General features: G+C 50.7%; 1 protein-coding gene across 1 annotated transcript; it reads right to left on the bottom strand.

The window, feature by feature from the left end:
- Window positions 1–12,481: 12,481 nt before the first annotated feature.
- Window positions 12,482–12,901, bottom strand: LOC141026932 (uncharacterized). The gene has a single exon (XM_073503817.1). The coding sequence runs from the start codon at window positions 12,899–12,901 to the stop codon at window positions 12,482–12,484; it is 420 nt and encodes a 139-aa protein (XP_073359918.1).
- Window positions 12,902–19,887: the final 6,986 nt, after the last annotated feature.

The following is a 19,887-nucleotide window of genomic DNA, read 5'->3' on the forward strand; positions in this document are numbered from 1 at the left end:
CTTTAATGAGATCGGAAATAATTTGAGGATATAATAGTAGCGAGTTTTCTCATCATTAGTAAACAGGGTGGCTATATCATTTAAATTAGTAAGATGTGCCACAACAGTTTCAGATTCATAACCATAGAAAGGATCAGATTCAACCAAAGTAATTATCTCAGGATTGACAGAGAAATCATAATCCTTATCAGTAACAAATATAGGTGAAGTAGCATAAGCAGGATCATATTTCATTCTAGCATTCAGAGATTTTTCTTTCAACTTAGCTAATAATTTCTTAAGATCACTTCTATAATTGCAAGCAAGAAAATCTCTAGCAGTTTATTTATCCATAACATAACCCTCACGCACAACAGGCAATTCATATCTAGGGGGAGAATCTTCATCATCACTTTCATCAATATTATCAGTTTCAATAATTTTATTCTCTCTAGCCCTAGCAAGTTGTTCATCCAAAAATTCACCTAGTGGCACATTATTATCAAGCATAGAAGTAGTTTCATCATAAGTATCATGCATAGCAGAAGTGGCATCATCAATAACATGCGACATATCAGAATTAATAGCAGAAGCAGGTTTAGGTGTCGCAAGCTTACTTAAAACAGAAGGTGAATCAAGTGCAGAGCTAGATGGCAGTTCCTTACCTCCCCTCATAGTTGAGGGATAAATTTTGGTTTTCTCGTCTTTCAAGTTCTTCATAGTGACCAGTAGATATAAATCCCAAGTGACTCAAAGAATAGATCTATGCTCCCCGGCAACGGCGCCAGAAAATAGTCTTGATAACCCACAAGTATAGGGGATCGCAACAGTTTTCGAGGGTAGAGTATTCAACCCAAATTTATTGATTCGACACAAGGGGAGCCAAAGAATATTCTCAAGTATTAGCAGCTGAGTTGTCAATTCAACCACACCTGGATAACTTAATATCTGTAGTAAATTATTTAGTAGCAAAGTAGTATGATAGTAGCGGTAACGGTAGCAAAAGTAACAGTAGCAGTTTTGTAGCAATTGTAACAGTGGCAACGGGAAAGTAATAAGCGAAGAGCAATATGTGAAAAGCTCGTAGGCATTGGATCGGTGATGGATAATTATGCAGGATGCGATTATTCATGCAACAGTTATAACATAGGGTGACACAGAACTAGCTCCAATTCATCAATGCAATGTAGGCATGCATTCCGAATATAGTCATACGTGCTTATGGAAAAGAACTTGCATGAAACCTTTTGTCCTACCCTCCCGTGGCAGCGGGGTCCTATTGGAAACTAAGGGATATTAAGGCCTCCTTTTAATAGAGTACCAGACCAAAGCATTAACACATAGTGAATACATGAACTCCTCAAACTACGGTCATCACCGGGAGTGGTCCCGATTATTGTCACTTCGGGGTTGCCGGATCAAAACACATAGTAGGTGACTAATGACTTGCAAGATAGGATCAAGAACTCACATATATTCATGAAAACATAATAGGTTCAGATCTGAAATCATGGCACTCGGGCCCTAGTGACAAGCATTAAGGATAGCAAAGTCATAGCAACATCAATCTGAGAACTTAGTGGATACTAGGGATCAAACCCTAACAAAACTAACTCGATTACATGATAAATCTCATCCAACCCATCACCGTCCAGCAAGCCTATCATGGAATTACTCACGCACGGCGGTGAGCATCATGAAATTGGTGATGGAGGATGGTTGATGATGACGACGTCGACGGATTCCCCTCTCCGGAGCCCCGAACGGACTCCAGATCAGCCCTCCCGAGAGAGATTAGGGCTTGGCGGTGGCTCCGGATTGTAAAACGCAATGAATCCTTCTCCCTGATTTTTTTCTCCCCGAACGTGAATATGTAGAGTTGGAGTTGAGGTCGGTGGAGCTCCAGGGGGCCCACGAGGCAGGGGGCGCGCCCAGGGGGGCAGGCGCACCTCCCATCCTCGTGGATAGGGTGTGGGCCCCCGGGCCTTGATTCTTTCGCCAGTATTTTTATTAATTCCAAAAATATTCTCTGTGAAGTTTCAGGTCATTCCATGAAATTTTATTTCTGCACAAAAATAACACCATGGCAATTCTGCTGAAAACAGCGTCAGTCCGGGTTAGTTCCATTCAAATCATGCAAGTTAGAGTCCAAAACAAGGGCAAGAGTGTTTGGAAAAGTAGATACGACGGAGACGTATCAGAGACAACTAGTACAAGCTATCCTGACAAAAGGTGGTCTTCGCCTGCTAAAGGCTCTGGTGGTGACGCCGTCGTGGGCTCCACGATGACCTTCGTCCTGCCGTCTTGCTGTTCTTGGTGTTGCTGCACCGATATGGAAACCTTTGCCTGATGCCTCAGGACTCCTCACCTGTTCTTGCCCCTTTAGCACCAAAGAGGCAACCGGTACTCTGCACCCACTTGCGCCCACCTAGCCTTGGTCGTCATGGCTCACGTCACACGCACCTCGCGAGGTGCGCCTTGCATAGATATCTCCACTCCTCGGGAGACAGCCTAGTGAGGCTGCCCCTGAGGAGGTCTTGGCGTTGTTCGCCTCGCGAGGCTTGGCCCCTCGTGAGGGTCTTGAACGGTTGTTCATGAAGATGGGCCGTACCAGGCCGCTGGTGGAGCCACGCCCTAGGCCGCAGGCAGGCAATTCTGGGGACCCCGTTCGCAGAACACCGACAGTAGCCCCCGGGCCCAAAGCGTGCTCGTACTTGGCTTCGAGGCGAAGCCAAGGGTCAAGTGCGGAGCGCCGCGGGCCCCAATAGCCTGCGGCCTTGATTGATGCGTGGCGATTGACAGGACGTGGGCGTCTCCGCTTCCCCATGCTGCCTCGGCAACTGCCCGACGTGACGAGTCCTTTCTGCATGCAGAAAAACCATCATTACCTGCGATCATGGACGCCGGCGGTTGGCCTCCCTCTGGCTATAAATGAGGAGAGGGGCAGAGCCCCGTTTCATCTCTTCCTCCATTCTGCCTGCTTCTTCCTCTTCCTCCTCGCTTTGCTACCTTGCTGCGACACCCATGGCACCGATGAAGAGGTTCTTGGCCGCAGAGAAGAGGAAGGCTCACCAGGAGGGGCCCGGCTCACCTCCGCCTAAGAGGGGGCGTGGCCGTCCCCGCAAGCATGCCGCCACCCCCGCTGTTGTTCCTCGTGGGCGCGGTCGAACTTCTTCGGGGATCGGCGCCGTTCCTGGCGGCCACGGCGGCGCCTCCCCACACGGCGGGAGCCGTCCGAGGCGCGGCAGTCCCGCCAACGAAGGGAGGTGCGCCATGGTCGCCCGGCCTCCCCGGCCGCGCTTCCACTCAGCGGAGGTGCTGCCAGAGTTCGTCGTGTGGTCGGAGAACCCAGCCGGCACCTGGCTTCAGCTTCCGACCGCGGGTCCTGGTGGCCTCTGGCTGCAGGCCGACGACTGCTGCAGCAAGGCCTCGTGGGTCGCGGTAGAGGTCTCTGTCGCGGGCAATGTAGCCCTGGCCCGCGGCTGGCAGACGTTTGCCCACACGCGCGGTCAGAGCAGGCGGTGCACCCTCCACTTCAAGTATGACGGCGCTGCAACCCTCTTTGTGAGGGTGTTCGGGGAAGACAGTCGCAACAGTGGGTGCTGCCCTGAGGACAGCGATGGTGACGAGGTGCTCGGCCTTGGCGACGGTCGCGATGTGGAGGAGGGCGAACTCGCCCTCGGCGATGGCCGTGGCTCGTCCGACAGCGGCAGCTCTTCCTCCGGCGAAACCTCCAGTAGTGGCGGCTGATACGTCTCCAACGTATCTATAATTTTTGATTGCTCCATGCTATATTATCTTCTGTTTTGGACATTATTGGGCTTTATTTTCCACTTTTATATTATTTTTGGGACTAACCTATTAACCGGAGGCCCAGCCCAGAATTGTTGTTTTTTGCCTATTTCAGAGTTTCGCAGAAAAAGAATATCAAACGGAGTCCAAACGGAATGAAACCTTCGGGAACGTGATTTTCAGAACGAACATGATCCAGGAGACTTGGACCCTACGTCAAGGAACCTTCCAGGAAGCCACGAGGTAGGGGGCGGGCCTACCCCCCCCAGGCGCGCCCTCCACCCTCGTGGGCCCCACGTTGCTCCACCGACGCACTCCTTCCTCCTATATATACCTATGTACCCCCAAACGATCAGATACGGAGCCAAAAACCTAATTCCACCGCCGCAACCTTCTGTACCCACGAGATCCCATCTTGGGGCCTGTTCCGGAGCTCCGCCGGAGGGGGCATCGATCACGGAGGGCTTCTACATCAACACCATAGCCTCTCCGATGAAGTGTGAGTAGTTTACCTCAGACCTTCGGGTCCATAGTTATTAGCTAGATGGCTTCCTCTCTCTTTTTGGATCTCAATACAATGTTCTCCCCCTCTCTCGTGGAGATCTATTCGATGTAATCTTCTTTTGTGGTGTGTTTGTTGACATCGATGAATTGTGGGTTTATGATAAAGTTTATCTATGAACAATATTTGAATCTTTTGAATTCTTTTATGTATGATTGGTTATCTTTGCAAGTCTCTTCGAATTATTAGTTTGGTTTGGCCTACTAGATTGATCTTTCTTGCAATGGGAGAAGTGCTTAGCTTTGGGTTCAATGTTGCGGTGTCCTTTCCCACTGATAGTAGGGGCAGCAAGGCACGTATTGTATTTTTGCCATCGAGGATAACAAGATGGGGTTTTTATCATATTGCATGAATTTATCCCTCTACATAATGTCATCTTGCTTAAGGCGTTACTCTGTTCTGATGAACTTAGTACTCTAGATGCATGCTGGATAGCGGTCGATGTGTGGAGTAATAGTAGTAGATGCAGGCAGGAGTCGGTCTACTTGTCTCGGACGTGATGCCTATATACATGATCATACCTAGATATTCTCATAACTATGCTCAATTCTGTCAATTGCTCAACAGTAATTTGTTCACCCACCGTAAAATACTTATGCTCTTGAGAGAAGCCACTAGTGAAACCTATGGCCCCTGGGTCTCTCTTCATCATATTAATCTTCCAACACTTAGTTATTTCCGTTGCTTTTTATTTTACTTTGCATCTTTATCATAAAAATACCAAAAATATTATCCTATCATATCTATCAGATATCACTCTCGTAAGTGACCGTGTAGGGATTGACAACCCCTTATCGCGTTGGTTGCGAGGATTTATTTGTTTGTGTAGGTGCGAGGGACTCGCACGTAGCCTCCTACTGGATTGATACCTTGGTTCTCAAAAACTGAGGGAAATACTTACGCTACTTTGCTGCATCACCCTTTCCTCTTCAAGGGAAAACGAACGCAGTGCTCAAGAGGTAGCAAGAAGGATTTCAGGTGCCGTTGCCGGGGAGGTCTATGCAAAAGTCAACATACCAAATACCCATCACAAATCCTTATTTCCCGCATTACATTATTTGCCATTTGCCTCTCGTTTTCCTCTCCCCCACGTCACCCTTGCCGTTTTATTCGCCCTCTCTTTTTCGTTCGCCTCTTTTCCGTTTGCTTGTCGTTATGGCTAGTCCCTTATCTACTCCGGTGTCCCCTGAGTTTGAAGTCTTTTACTTCAAACAAAGACAAGGAGAAAACTTAAAAGATGCCTGGTTGAGAATAATGGAGTCTTACCGTAATTGTACCTTTGAAGTGAACCTGAGAATTTTGCTTCGCAATTTTTATGTTGCATTAAATATGTCTCATAGACAACTCTTGGATTGCGTTGCCAAAGGCAATTTTATTGAAATTGATCCCCATATTGCGCATGAAGTTATAGAAGGTACAGTGGGAACACTACCTCAACAAAAGGGGCCTCATCATACCCAGGAAGAGACTCAAGTTTTAGAAAAAATTTGTGAAGTAACTAAGATTTTACAGAAGTCTCTTGAACCTCTTAAGAACATTAGCGGAAATATTCACCACATGAATATGTTGATTACTCTTTGCAATAAGCGGTTGGATTCTTTAGATCTAAAAATTTCAGAATATGAAGGGAAACATAAAGAACCTCCCGGATTCGACCTTGATTCCGCTAAAAAGTTGAAAACCAAATATGGCAATACCTAGATCTATCCTTGCTTTTATGCCTAGCTAGGGGCGTTAAACGATAGCGCTTGTTGGGAGGCAACTCAATTTTATTTTTAGTTTTTTGCTTTTTGCTTCTGTTTAGGAATAAATATTTGATCTAGCCTCTGGTTAGATGTGTTTTTATGTTTTAATTAGTGTTTGCTCCAAGTTAAACCAATAGGATCTTCTTGGATGATAATTATTTGATCTTGCAGAAAATTCCAGAAACTTTCTGTTCACGAAAACAATTGTTAAAAATCACCAGAACGTGATAAAATATTGATTCCAATTTCTGCTGATCAATAAACAAATTGCCTAGGTCTTCCTATTTTGGCTGATTTTGTGGAGTTCCAGAAGTTTGCGGTAGTTACAGATTACTACAGACTGTTCTGTTTTTGACAGATTCTGTTCTTCGTATGTTGTTTGCTTATTTTGATGAATCTATGGCTAGTAAAAGAGTTTATAAACCAAAGAGAAGTTGGAATACAGTAGGTTTAACACCAATATAAATAAATAATGAGTTCATTACAGTACCTTGAAGTGGTCTTTTGTTTTCTTTCGCTAACGGAGCTCACGAGATTTTCTGTTAAGTTTTGTGTTGTGAAGTTTTCAAGTTTTGGGTGAAAGATTTGATGGATTATGGAACAAGGAGTGGCAAGAGCCTAAGCTTGGGGATGCCCATGGCACCCCCAATATAATCTAAGGACACCAAAAAGCCAAAGCTTGGGGATGCCCCGGAAGGCATCCCCTCTTTTGTCTACTTCCATCGGTAACTTTACTTGGAGCTATATTTTTATTCACCACATGATATGTGTTTTGCTTGGAGCGTCTTGTATGATTTGAGTCTTTGATTTTTGGTTTACCACAATCATCCTTTCTGTACACACCTTTTGAGAGAGACACTCATGATTCGAAAATTATTAGAATACTCTATGTGCTTCACTTATATCTTTTGAGTTATATAGTTTTTGCTCTAGTACTTCACTTATATCTTTTAGAGCACGGTGGTGGATTTGTTTTATAGAAACTATTGATCTCTCATGCTTCACTTAGATTATTTTGAGAGTCTTAAATAGTATGGTAATTTTCTTAAAAAAATCCTAATATGCTAGGTATTCAAGAATAGTAAAAACTTTCTTATGAGTGTGTTGAATACTAAGAGAAGTTTGATGCTTGATGATTGTTTTGAGATATGGAGGTAGTAATATTAAAGTCGTGCTAGTTGAGTAGTTGTGAATTTGAGAAATACTTGTGTTGAAGTTGGCAAGTCCCGTAGCATGCACGTATGGTAAACGTTATGTAACAAATTTGAAACATGAGGTGTTCTTTGATTGTCCTCCTTATGAGTGGCGGTCGGGGACGAGCGATGGTCTTTTCCTACCAATCTATCCCCCTAGGAGCATGCGCGTAGTACTCGGTTTTTGATGACTTGTAGAATTTTGCAATAAGTATGTGAGTTCTTTATGACTAATGTTGAGTCCATGAATTATACGCACTCTCACCTTTCCATCATTGCTAGCCTCTTCGGTACCGTGCATTGCCCTTTCTCACATTGAGAATTGGTGCAAACTTTGCCGGTGCATCCAAACCCCGTGATATGATACGCTCTTTCACACATAAACCTCCTTATATATTCCTCAAAACAGCCACCATACCTAAATGGCATTTCCATAGCCATTCCGAGATATATTGCCATGCAACTTTCCACCATTCCGTTTATCATGACACGTTCATCATTGTCATATTGCTTTGCATGATCATGTAGTTGACATTGTATTTGTGGCAAAGCCACCGTTCATAATTCTTTTATACATGTCACTCTTGGTTCATTGCATATCCCGGTACACTGCCGGAGGCATTCATATAGAGTCATACTTTGTTCTACTATCGAGTTGTAATCATTGAGTTGTAAATAAATAGAAGTGTGATGATCATCATTTTCTAGAGCATTGTCCCAAGTAAGGAATAAAAAAAGAGAGAAAGGCCATAAAAAAAGAGAAGGCCCAAAAAATGAGAGAAAAAGAGAGAAGGGACAATGTTATTATCCTTTTACCACACTTGTGCTTCAAAGTAGCACCATAATCTTCATGATAGAGAGTCTCTTGTTTTGTCACTTTCATATACTAGTGGGAATTTTCATTATAGAACTTGGCTTGTATATTCCAACAATGGGCCTCCTCAAGTGCCCTAGGTCTTCGTGAACAAGCAAGTTGGATACACACCCAATTAGTTTCTTTTGTTGAGCTTTCATATATTTATAGCTCTAGTGCATCCGTTGCATGGCAATCCCTACTCCTTGCATTAACATCGATCGATGGGCATCTCCATAGCTCATTGATTAGCCTTGTTGATGTGAGACTTTCTCCTTGTTTGTCTTCTCCACATAACCCCCACCATCATATTCTATTCCACCCATAGTGATATGTCCATGGCTCGCGCTCATGTATTGCGTGAAGTTGAAAAAGTTTGAGATTACTAAAGTATGAAACAATTGCTTGGCTTGTCATCGGGGTTGTGCATGATGAGAGCATTCTTGTGTGACGAAGATGGAGCATGACTAAACTATATGATTTTGTAGGGATGAACTTTCTTTGGCCATGTTATTTTCAGAGGACATAATTGCTTAGTTAGTATGCTTGAAGTATTATTATTTTTATGCCAATATGAACTTTTATCTTGAATATTTCGAATCTGAATATTCATACCACAATTAAGAAGAATTACATTGAAATTATGCCAAGTAGCACTCCGCATCAAAAATTCTGTTTTTATCATTTACCTACTCGAGGACGAGCAGGAATTAAGCTTGGGGATGCTTGATACGTCTCCAACGTATCTACAATTTTTGATTGCTCCATGCTATATTATCTTCCGTTTTGGACATTATTGGGCTTTATTTTCCACTTTTATATTAGTTTTGGGACTAACCTATTAACCGGAGGCCCAGCCCAGAATTGCTATTTTTTGCCTATTTCAGAGTTTCGCAGAAAAAGAATATCAAACGGAGTCCAAACGGAATGAAACCTTCGGGAACGTGATTTTCGGAACGAACATGATCCAGGAGACTTGGACCCTACGTCAAAGAAGCTTCCAGGAAGCCACAAGGTAGGGGGCATGCCTACCCCCCCAGGCGCGCCCTCCACCCTGTATTGCTCCACCGACGTATTCCTTCCTCCTATATATACCTACGTACCCCCAAACGATCAGATACGGAGCCAAAAACCTAATTCCACCGCCGCAACTTTCTGTACCCACGAGATCCCATCTTGGGGCCTGTTTCGGAGCTCCGCTGGAGGGGGCATCGATCATGCAGGGCTTCTACATCAACACCATAGCCTCTCCGATGAAGTGTGAGTAATTTACCTCAGACCTTCGGGTCCATAGTTATTAGCTAGATGGCTTCCTCTCTCTTTTTCGATCTCAATACAATGTTCTCCCCCTCTCTCATGGAGATCTATTCGATGTAATCTTCTTTTGTGGTGTGTTTGTTGAGACCGATGAATTGTGGGTTTATGATAAAGTTTATCTATGAACAATATTTGAATCTTCTGAATTCTTTTATGTATGATTGGTTATGTTTGCAAGTCTCTTCGAATTATCAGTTTGGTTTGGCCTACTAGATTGATCTTTCTTGCAATGGGAGAAGTGCTTAGCTTTGGGTTCAATCTTGCGGTGTCCTTTCCAAGTGACAGTAGGGGCAGCAAGGCACGTATTGTATTGTTGCCATCGAGGATAACAAGATGGGTTTTTTTATCATATTCCATGAATTTATCCCTCTACATCATGTCATCTTGCTTAAGGCGTTACTCTGTTCTTATGAAATTAATACTCTAGATGCATGCTGGATAGTGGTCGATGTGTGGAGTAATAGTAGTAGATGCAGGCAAGAGTCGGTCTACTTGTCTCGTACGTGATCCCTATATACATGATCATACCTAGATATTCTCATAACTATGCTCAATTCTGTCAATTGCTCAACAGTAATTTGTTCACCCACCGTAAAATACTTATGCTCTTGAGAGAAGCCACTAGTGAAACCTATGGCCCCAGGGTCTATCTTCATCATATTAATCTTCCAACACTTAGTTATTTCCGTTGCTTTTTATTCTGCTTTTATTTTACTTTGCATCTTTATCATAAAAATACCAAAAATATTATCCTATCATATCTATCAGATCTCACTCTCGTAAGTGACCGTGTAGGGATTGACAACCCCTTATCGTGTTGGTTGCGAGGATTTATTTGTTTGTGTAGGTGCGAGGGACTCGCACGTAGCCTCCTACTGGATTGATACCTTGGTTCTCAAAAACTGAGGGAAATACTTACGCTACTTTGTTGCATCACCCTTTCCTCTTCAAGGGCAAACCAATGCAGTGCTCAAGAGGTAGCAGCGGCTATGACTAGCCACCGCGCCATCGGGCTCGCTTCGAGGACGGTGGCAGGTCATCCCGTCGCCACGCCCCAGTGAAGCACGAGGAGGGCTCCGTCTGAGTCCCGGGGAGCGCCGGGGGCTGATCCTCGTGAGCAGCCACGGGCGTAAGAGCCGCTTTTGCCTGTCTTTCCCTTTCTTCCTGCATTTCAGAAACAAGTACGGGGCCCTACGAAGGCATGTAATGAACAGTAATTCTTATGCTGCTTTAGGCTTATGTCTACCGTTTCCGGGCTGTGTTGCGGCATCTCTGTTTTATGTAGGCGTAAGGGGGTAACTTAGCTTGGTACATCCGGGGAAGTTTTCGCTTGGTGTTTGCGCGCGCCTCCTAGCCTCTGGCAAGGCTTCCCTGGCGCCGACTTGGGGGACGACGAGTAATTGCAAATAATTGTTAAGAAATACTTATCCCTTCTTGCGCAGGGCCTCGGCCATGGGCTGACCATGGCCTAGCACACCGCGTCGCGACACCCATGGGGTACGGTCTTAAAAAGGGGGTGCGCCAACTGCGAGCTCGGTCAAGGGCGCGTCGCGGAGATCAGGGGAGCGCACACACGCACACCTGTCCAGCCCCCTTGCGAGGTGTGCGAGGGAGAGCGTCGGGAAACTGCTACCCTCCGTAACGCAAAACAAAGAACTGCATGGTGCAATGGAGAGGAGAAGAAATTCGACCAAGCCAACGAGAAATGCCAGAACTTCAAATTCCATTAAAAAGGGGCAAGCCAACTACAGAAAGCAAAAGAACAGTCGCGTCTGACACCTAGTCTAGTCTTCTCACCAACGCGGAGCTAAGTGCTGCCACTAGGACATGGGAGGGAGCCCCCGAGGCCCGAGTGCGGCACTCTGGAGACTCTGGGGCGTGTACATCCCCACTCCTTATTACGTGAGAGTGTCACGAGCGGAGACCTTCACAGGCACTGGGCCTTGCTTCATGGGTAGATCTTCCGGAGGTGCTGGATGTTCCAGGTGTTCTGGATGGGGATCCCATCCTGCGTCTCTAGGCGCACAGTGCCAGGCCTGGAGACATGGGCAATCCTAGACGGGCCCTCCCACATGGGTGAGAGCTTATGCAGCCCTTCCCTGGAGAGCAACCGCCTTAGGACGAGATTGCCCACCTCGAGCGTCCTGGAGCGGACGCTGTGGCAGTGGTACCGCCGCAGCGCCTGCTGGTATCTTGCCGCCCGAAGCGAGGCTTGATGGCAGCGCTCCTCCCCCAGCACGAGGTCCATCCCCCGCATGGCATCCTGACGTGCCTCGTCAAACGCCAGGACCCGCGTGGAGCGATGCTTGACCTCGTGAGGGAGGACTACCTCAGCTCTGTAGACGAGGAAGAATGGGGTCTCGCCTGTTGGCTTGGTGTCGGTGGTGCGGATGGACCACAGCATGGGGTGGAGCTCGTCGTGCCAGTCCTTACCGCAGGCTTCAAGCTACTTCTTGAAGGTCCTGGTCTTGAGGCCCCTTAAGACCTCCGCGTTGGCGTGCTCGGCTTGGCCATTGCTCCTGGGGTGTGCCACTGAGGCGTAGCATATCTGCATTCCAAGGTTAGCACAATATGTCTTGAAGAGATTGCTAGTGAACTGGGAGCCATTGTCGGTGATAATGCAGTTAGGGACCCCAAACTGGCTCACGAGGCCCTTGATAAACTTAACTGCCGACCCAGCTGGGATGGTGCGGACGGCTTCCACTTCTGCCCACTTGGTGAACTTGTCGATGACGACGTAGAGGTAGCGGTAGCCCCCAGGCGCTCACGGGAACAGACCCAGGATATCCAGCCCCCAGACCGCGAATGGGCACGAGAGTGGGATGGTCTGGAGGCCCTGGGCCGGCTGGTGGATTTGCTTGGCATGGAACTGGCAGGCCTCGCAGGACCTTACCAGCTCGGTCGCGTCGTTGAGTGTCGTGGGCCAGTAGAACCCGCTGCGGAATGCCTTGCCAACCAGGGTACGTGAGGGCGAGTGATGCCCGCAGTCTCCGCCATGTATGTCAGCTAGTAGCTCGTTCCCCTACTCCCTGGAGATGCATCACAAGGAAACATCATTTGGTCGTTTTCTATACAGCTCACCATCCTGGATGCAGTATGTCGTAGCCTGCCGGGCCAAGCGCTCCGCATCCTCATCTTTTTCCGGCAGCATCCCTTGCAGCAGGTATGCCTTGAACTCCTTGGTCCAGCACCCCTCCTGAGGCTTGAGCACTAGGAGCAGGCGTGCTCCTGAGGTCAGACTGCAAGCGGGGGCTCCCGAGGCTGGTGGATGGGGGAGTTCCTCTCGAGGTGGTGTAGTCTCCACGGCCACGGGGGTCGGTGAAGACTTGAAAAGTCGCTCTTCGAAGACACCAGGCTCTTGGGGCAGACACCTTGACGCCCTCTTGGCGATGTCGTCGGCTTCCTTGTTCGTGTCGCGAGGCACGTGCTTTAGCTCCAGGCCCAATAATTGCTTCTCCATCTTGCGCACCTCCGCGAGGTATGCCTCCATGTGCTCGTCCCTCGGTTCGTACACCTTGTTGGAGAAGTTGGCGAGGAGATGCGAGTCACCCTTGATGGTGAGATGCTTCACCCCCAAGGCCGCAGCAGCCTTGAGGCCAGCGATCAACCCCTCGTACTCCGCGATGTTGTTGGAGACCTTCTCACCCCGCTGGAAGCAGAGCTGCATGGCATAGTATAGCTTGTCTTGAGTGGGGGAGATGAGCACGGCGCCAGCCCCCGCACCTTGGCGTGCGAAAGCGCCATCAAAGTACATGACCCAGCCGTCGGGCGCTTCACTCCCTAGCGAGAGGGATCGGTTCTCGCCGGCTTCGGGCTCCGGAGCGTCGGTCCATTCTGCCATGAAGTCAGCGAGGGCGGCTCCCTTGATGACCCTGGTCGTGCTGAACTCCAGAGGAAACGCTTGCAATTCGATGTTCCACTCAGCGACTCTTCCTGCAGCGTTGGGCCTCTGGAGCACCCTCTCCAGTGGGTAGGTTGAGACGACCTTCATTCAGTGGCCTTGGAAGTAATGACGCAGCTTGCCTGAGGCCACTAGGAGTGCTAGCAAGAGCTTCTGTGGCATGGGATATCGTGCCCTTGCGTCCCGTAACACCGTGCTGACGAAGTACACCAGGTGCTCGGCCAGGGCGGGAGTGTCGATGGAGCCCGAAGCCTCCTGAGTTTGGGATGCCTCCTGAGGTGGGGCGCCCTCAGGAGCCTTATCGCCCATCGGGGCCTCGGCATGCCCAGAAGCACCGTCTTCCAGGGCATGACCATCAGCTAGCATCACTGTGGCTTCGGTGGCGCCGTGTTGGTGCCGCATCGTCCCCGTCGAAGGTGCAGCATTGCATGGCGGGCTCTTGGCCTTGCGTTCCTCCCGGATAGCCACCAGCGCTGCACTGGTGGAGTGAGGTGTGGCGGCCAGATAGAGCACCAGAGGTCGAGGGGGTGAGGCACTACCATTACCGGTGGGCTGGTCAGGTATCTCTTGAGGTCTTGAAACGCCCGGTCGGCCTCCGGGGTCCACTCGAACGGGCCCTTCTTCTTCATCAGCTTGAAGAATGGCAAGGCGCGCTCCCCCAGCTTGGAAATGAAGCGCCCCAACGAGGTCACGCAGCCCGCGAGCTTCTGCATTTCCTTGAGAGTTTGGGGCGGGCTCATGTCGTCTATCGCCTTGACTTTCTCCGGGTTGGCCTCGATCCCCCTGTGCGACACGAGGAAGCCCAGTAGCTTGCCAGAGGGGACCCCAAATATGCACTTCTCTGGGTTGAGCCGTAGGTCCACCTGGCGCAGGCTGGTTAAGGTCTCCTCCAGGTCCTTAATGAGGGTCCTTGCCTCCCGAGATTTTACCACGATGTCGTCGACGTAGGCTTCGGCGTTCCTCCCTAGCTGCTGCCCTAGGGCGATGTGCATCAGCCGCTGGAAGGTCGCCCCAGCGTTGCGCAGCCCGAACGGCATGCAGGTGTAGCAGTATAACCCGCACGGGGTCAAGAAGGTGGTCTTCTCCATGTCCTCCACTGCCATCTTGATCTGGTGGTAGCCTGAGAATGCGTCCAGGAAACACAGCAGGTCGGACTCGGCGGTGGAATCGACGATCTGGTCGATGCGCGGAAGCGGGAACGGGTCTTGGGGGCAGGCCTTGTTGAGGTTGGTGAAGTCGACACACATGCGTTCCTTCCCGCCTTTCTTCGGCACAATGACTGGGTTCGCCGGCCATTCTGGGTATCGGACCTCGCGAATGACACCTACCGCTTCTAGCTTGCGAGTTTCCTGGACGATGAGGGACTGCTTCTCCGTGGACTGCCGCCGCGCCTTCTACTTCATAGGGAGCCCATTGGGGAACACCCTTAAGTGATGCTCGATTACCCCCTGGGGACCCCCACCAGCTACTTGGGCTCCCAGGCGAATACCTCCTTGTTCGCGCACAGGAACTTCACCAATGCCTCCTCTTGATCCGGGTCGAGGTTGGCGCCTATGGTGAAGGTGGCTCCCGAGGATCCATCTTCCTCGACCGGTACTTGCTTCGTTTTGGCCCCATCTTGGGTGAACAACTGCTTCTTTTTTGCCGACGCGGCATCCTTAGCCCTTGGGTCGGCTTCGTTGGCCGGGTGCGCTGCCGCTGCGGCCCTAAAGGCGAGCTTGAGGGTCGTCATAGCCTCCTGGTGAGGACGCCACTGCTGCCCGGCATCTTCATGAGGTTGTAGGCCGGATGGGTCAGCGCCATGAACTGAGCCAGAGCTGGGTACCCGAGGATGGTGTTGTATGGGAGGCCGATGCGGGCGATGTTGAAGTCGATCAGCTCGGTGTGGTAGTTGTCCCGGGTACCGAAGGTTACCGGGAGGCGTATCTGCCCCAGGGGGCTAGTGGATCCGCTACCAACTCCGGAGAACGGCTTGGTGGGGCGGAGCCGACCGTGCGACACATGAAGCAAGCCAAAAGCTTCCACAGAGAGCACGTTGAGGCCAGCCCCACCGTCGATGAGGGTCTTGGTCATGGCGATGTTGCAGATGGTGGGCGTGCAGAGCATTGGGAGCGTGCCTGAGCCGGCAGTGGTAATGGGGTGGTCCCCCGAGTCAAAGGTGAGGTCGGCCCTGGGCGCCGCCCATCCTTGAGGAGCTCCCTGTTGCACAGAGGCGGCGCCGATCTGGCGGAAGAACTGCTTTGCATGGCGGTCTGAGGGTGGCGCTTGCTAGCCGCCGAGGAGGGCCGCGACGGCGACAGGCGCCGGTGCTGCAAAGCATGCGGCAAAAAGGCCACACAGCTCCTCCCAAGAGGCCATAGAGGATCCCAGCAGGTTGAGCAGCCAGGCGCGCAGCGCGCCAGCGTGGGCCATGGGGAACCAGTTGGCCATGACCTTATCATCGCCTCCAGCCTCCAGAACGGCCTCCTCGTATGCCAATAAGAAGGTCGACGGATCCGCCGCACCGTCATAGCGAGGTGGCATCTCCGGCTTGAACCTGGTCGGCCACTGCTCCCGCCGTAAGGTTGGGGTGAGGGCCCTGAGCCCCTCGGCGCTATCGCGGGCGTCCGTCGGTCCAGTCGGAGGAGCAGCGCTGGCCATGGGGACCGAACGGTGAGGTGGAGCCGGCGGAGGAACGAAGCTTCAGCGCACCCCTACCTAGCGTGCCAAATGTCCGATTACGGGTTCCAGCAAACCCTTGAGGTTCGAACACTGGGGTGCGCACGAAGATCTCTCTCTTCCTAGCTCGCTCGCACGACGATCTCAAGGCCTAGCTCGCCGAACCCAAAGAACAAGAGACACAAGGGTTTATACTGGTTTGGGCCACCGTCATGGTGTTATACCCTACTCCAGTGTGGTGTGGTGGATTGCCTTGTAGGCTGAGGATGAACAAGTACAAGGGATGAACAGCCTCCTGAGGAGAGGTGTTCTTGAGCTCGAGGAGCTTGTCGGTGTGAGTGGACGATCTGAGTGATCCTCTCAAGATGAGTTGCCTCCTACGATGGTGGCTAGTCCTATTTATAGTGGCCCTGGTCCTCTTCCCAAATCTTAGGCGGGAAGGGATCCCGCAATAGCCAATTTTGAAGGGAGACAACTAGTACAAGCTATCCTGACAAAAGGTGGTCTTCGCCTACTAAAGGCTCTGGTGGTGACGCCGTCGTGGGCTCCGCGATGAGCTCCGTCCTGCCGTCCTACTGGTCTTGGTCTTGTTGCACCGATATGGAAACCTTTGCCTGATGCCTCAGGACTCCTTGCCTGCGCTTGCCCCTTTAGCACCAAAGAGGCAACCGGTACTCTGCGCCCGCTGGCGCCCGCCTGGCCTTGGTCGTCATGGCTCACGTCACACGCACCTCGCGAGGTGCCCCTTGCATAGATATCTCCGCTCCTCGGGAGCCAGCCTAGTGATGCTGCCCCTGAGGAGGTCTTGGCGTCGTCCGCCTCGCGAGGCATGGCCCCTCACGAGGATCTTGAGCGGTTGTTCATGAAGATGGGCCGTACCAGGCCGCTGGTGGAGCCACGCCCTGGGCCGCGGGCAGGCAAGTCTGGGGACCCCCGTTCCCAGAACACCGACAGTAACCACGGGCTGAATTTGGCCCACAAGCAGAAAGGCCAGTAACGGGCCGTAAGTAACCGAATGCTGGAAATGAGCCCAATAATAAATGGGCCCTGAGAAGGCTGAAAGATAACACGGGTTGGAAACGTCCCAATGGAATAATGGGCCGTTAATGGGTATAAAGCGGTACACTATTCATTGCGAGCCAGATTCACCACGGGCCATTAATGGGCCAAGAGTTACAAATGGCCTCGTATGGGCCGAAAGACATCATAGGCCATACATGGGCCAGAAGTTACAACGGGCTGGAATCATATTGGACGGCCTGGATTAAGCTACTGGGCTTAATTATGATAGGCCGTAACGGGCCGTGAGTTAGCGGGCCGTAAATGGGCTATATACGAACAGGCCGTTAACAGGCTTTCCGCGGGCCGGCCCATTACCTTTTGACCGAGTCAAACGGGCTGGCCTTTTCACCGGAATGGGCCTCTGTTGGGCCGTGCCATGTGTCGACGTAGCATAGGTGCCTCCTGTCCAATGAATGGATGACATCTATCCCAATTGTGAGCCAACACGTGTTTCTTCTGGCCAATGAGAATTTTACACGTGGAAAATCCTCATTGGTCCGGGCTATTAGCGGGTTATCGGATCCAAAACCGGACCCGATAGCTTAACGGCGACCCGTTACAGTGGATGCCACGTGTCTATCACCCTTGACGAAAGCACTTCCATGACGCGCCATTTATCGTCATGGAAGTGGACACTTCCGTGATGATAATTTTGGTAATGTCATGGAACACTTTTAAGACAACACAGGTATGACTATCTTGATTCTGTCATAAAATCGTCATGGATGTACATGCATGACAGAAAACATGACCTACTGTGACAAACGCGTATCATCACAGAAGTGTATTTTTTTTGTAGTGGATGCCTGCATGAACTTGGCCAGGGTCGGACGCCCAAGGATTGCATTGTACGGCAGGGAGGTCGACCACATCAAACGCAACCTTCTCAATCCTATAGTTCAACTCTCCTTCGAATGTCACTGGCAACGTGATCTTTCCCTTAGGATGACTCCTGCCGTGATTGACTCCTTGAAACATGCCAGTGGCCTTAAGCTCTTCCTCTGCTATCTGGAGTTTGCTGATAACCTTTGGGGAAATCAGATTCAACCCGGCCCCATCGTGAACCAATATCTTTGTGACTTTGAGGTTGCGGATTGTTGGTGAGACCAACAACGGCAAGCACCCTGCCGTAGTGATGCGGTCGGGGTGATCCTCTTCATCGAAGATGATGGGCGTGCGTGACCACTTGAGTGGCTTCCGAGAATCTACCGCTGGCTCCATGGCGTTGACCTCACGCGCCCACTATTTAAGTTGGCAGTGAGAGGAGTGCAAAGATGCACCCCCATCAACACACAGGGCGTCAGTGGCTTTCTGGAATTCCTACTCGCTCGTTTCCTCTTCATTCCCTCCATCACTTTCATCATTGCAATCCTCTTTCTCTCGGCCCCTGGCAGGTTTCCCTTGGTTCCGAGGAGCCTTGCCAGGGCAATTTGCTTCACCGCCCCGGCCCTTCCCGCCAGTACCATTCTGACCCTTTTCTTTATCATGCTTCTCATACTCAGCCCTCTGCCTCTTGACAAGCTGCTCAACTTGATGACACTCCTGGAGATCATGGCCTTTGGTCAGATGAGTCTTGCAATACGGCCCATCACTTTTCCCAGCTTTCTCGACAGCCACAGCCTCCCGGCAGTCAGCGCACGTGACAGTCTCCTTGCCGGGGGCTTCCACCTCAACCTTCTTGCCGGTACTAGGCGTGCCTGATCCGTCGACGGTAATCACCGCCTTATCTTTGCGCTTCTTGTTCTTCTTCTTCTGACTGGTGGTCTCGTCGTCATCCTCTGAGTCGATGTCGATGGAATCTTCCTCTCCAGGAAGTTTCCTCCCCTCCTCCACCCGAGCACACTTGTCCGCCAAGGTGTAAAGCTCCTTCACAGTCTTGGGCAATCGAACATTCATCTTGGAACGTACCTGCGGTGGCGCATGTTGGACTGGAAGGCAGATATCACAGCTGTCGGGTGGATGTCCGGGATGTTTCTATGGACTCGGCTGAATCTCTGCAAGTACTTCCATAGAGTCTCTCCTTCTTTCTGCTGGAGACGCTGCAAGTCGCTGGGCCGCCCTAGTTCTTGGTGGCTGCCCGTGAAGGCGCCAATGAACTCATGGCACAGGTCAACCCAGGTCAAAATGGAGTTCTCCGGCCAGTGCATCAACCAAGATCTCACATTTGACTTGAGTGCCAAAGGGAAGTAGTTGGCGAACACCTTCTCATCTCTCCCCCCAGCAGCTTGAACAGCGATGGTGTAGATGCTCAAGAACTCTGCCGGGTTCAGTTTCCCATCATACTTCTCAAGTATCTCTGGCTTGAACGTGCGAGTGGACGGCCAACAGACTTGCCGCGGCTCACGGGTGAAAGCAGGGCACCCAACCTCGAAGGGCAGGCACCCACCATCTTCGAGCCCAAGCTCGCCGACGTCGGGGCCATCGCACCCATTGGACCGGTGGTGGTCGTCGCGGCGCTGCTCAACGAGGACGTGTGCGCCTTTCCTCCGCCTGTCCTCCGGGGCTCGCTGTTGGCCTGGATGCACCCGAGGGTCGGAAGAGGCCATTGAGGCGTCATCGGGCTCTTGGTTTTGTGGCTCCCGTGCTGCTCGCCGTGGCGGGGATTGCATCGTTGGGGTGACCCCCACCGTACAATCAGCCCCACGAGCCGTTGTTGTTGCCTGGGGAGGCAGCGGCGGGCCAGCTCGCCGTGATCCTTCCGCCTCAGCGAAACCAATTAGACTTTGGATGGTGGCTAGCCACACATCCATCTGATCGGCTACCGGCGGAAATCTCAACAGCAGTTGGGCTCGCTCCATGGCCTCCGAGGCAGTGCTTGGCATGGG

This window comes from Aegilops tauschii, chromosome 7 (assembly GCF_002575655.3).
Source record: "Aegilops tauschii subsp. strangulata cultivar AL8/78 chromosome 7, Aet v6.0, whole genome shotgun sequence".
NCBI lineage: Eukaryota > Viridiplantae > Streptophyta > Magnoliopsida > Poales > Poaceae > Aegilops > Aegilops tauschii.

Bases quoted from the DNA above. Each gene is read 5' to 3' on its own strand.
- LOC141026932 (XM_073503817.1), bottom strand. From the start codon at position 12,901: ATGGAGAAGCAATTATTGGGCCTGGAGCTAAAGCACGTGCCTCGCGAC.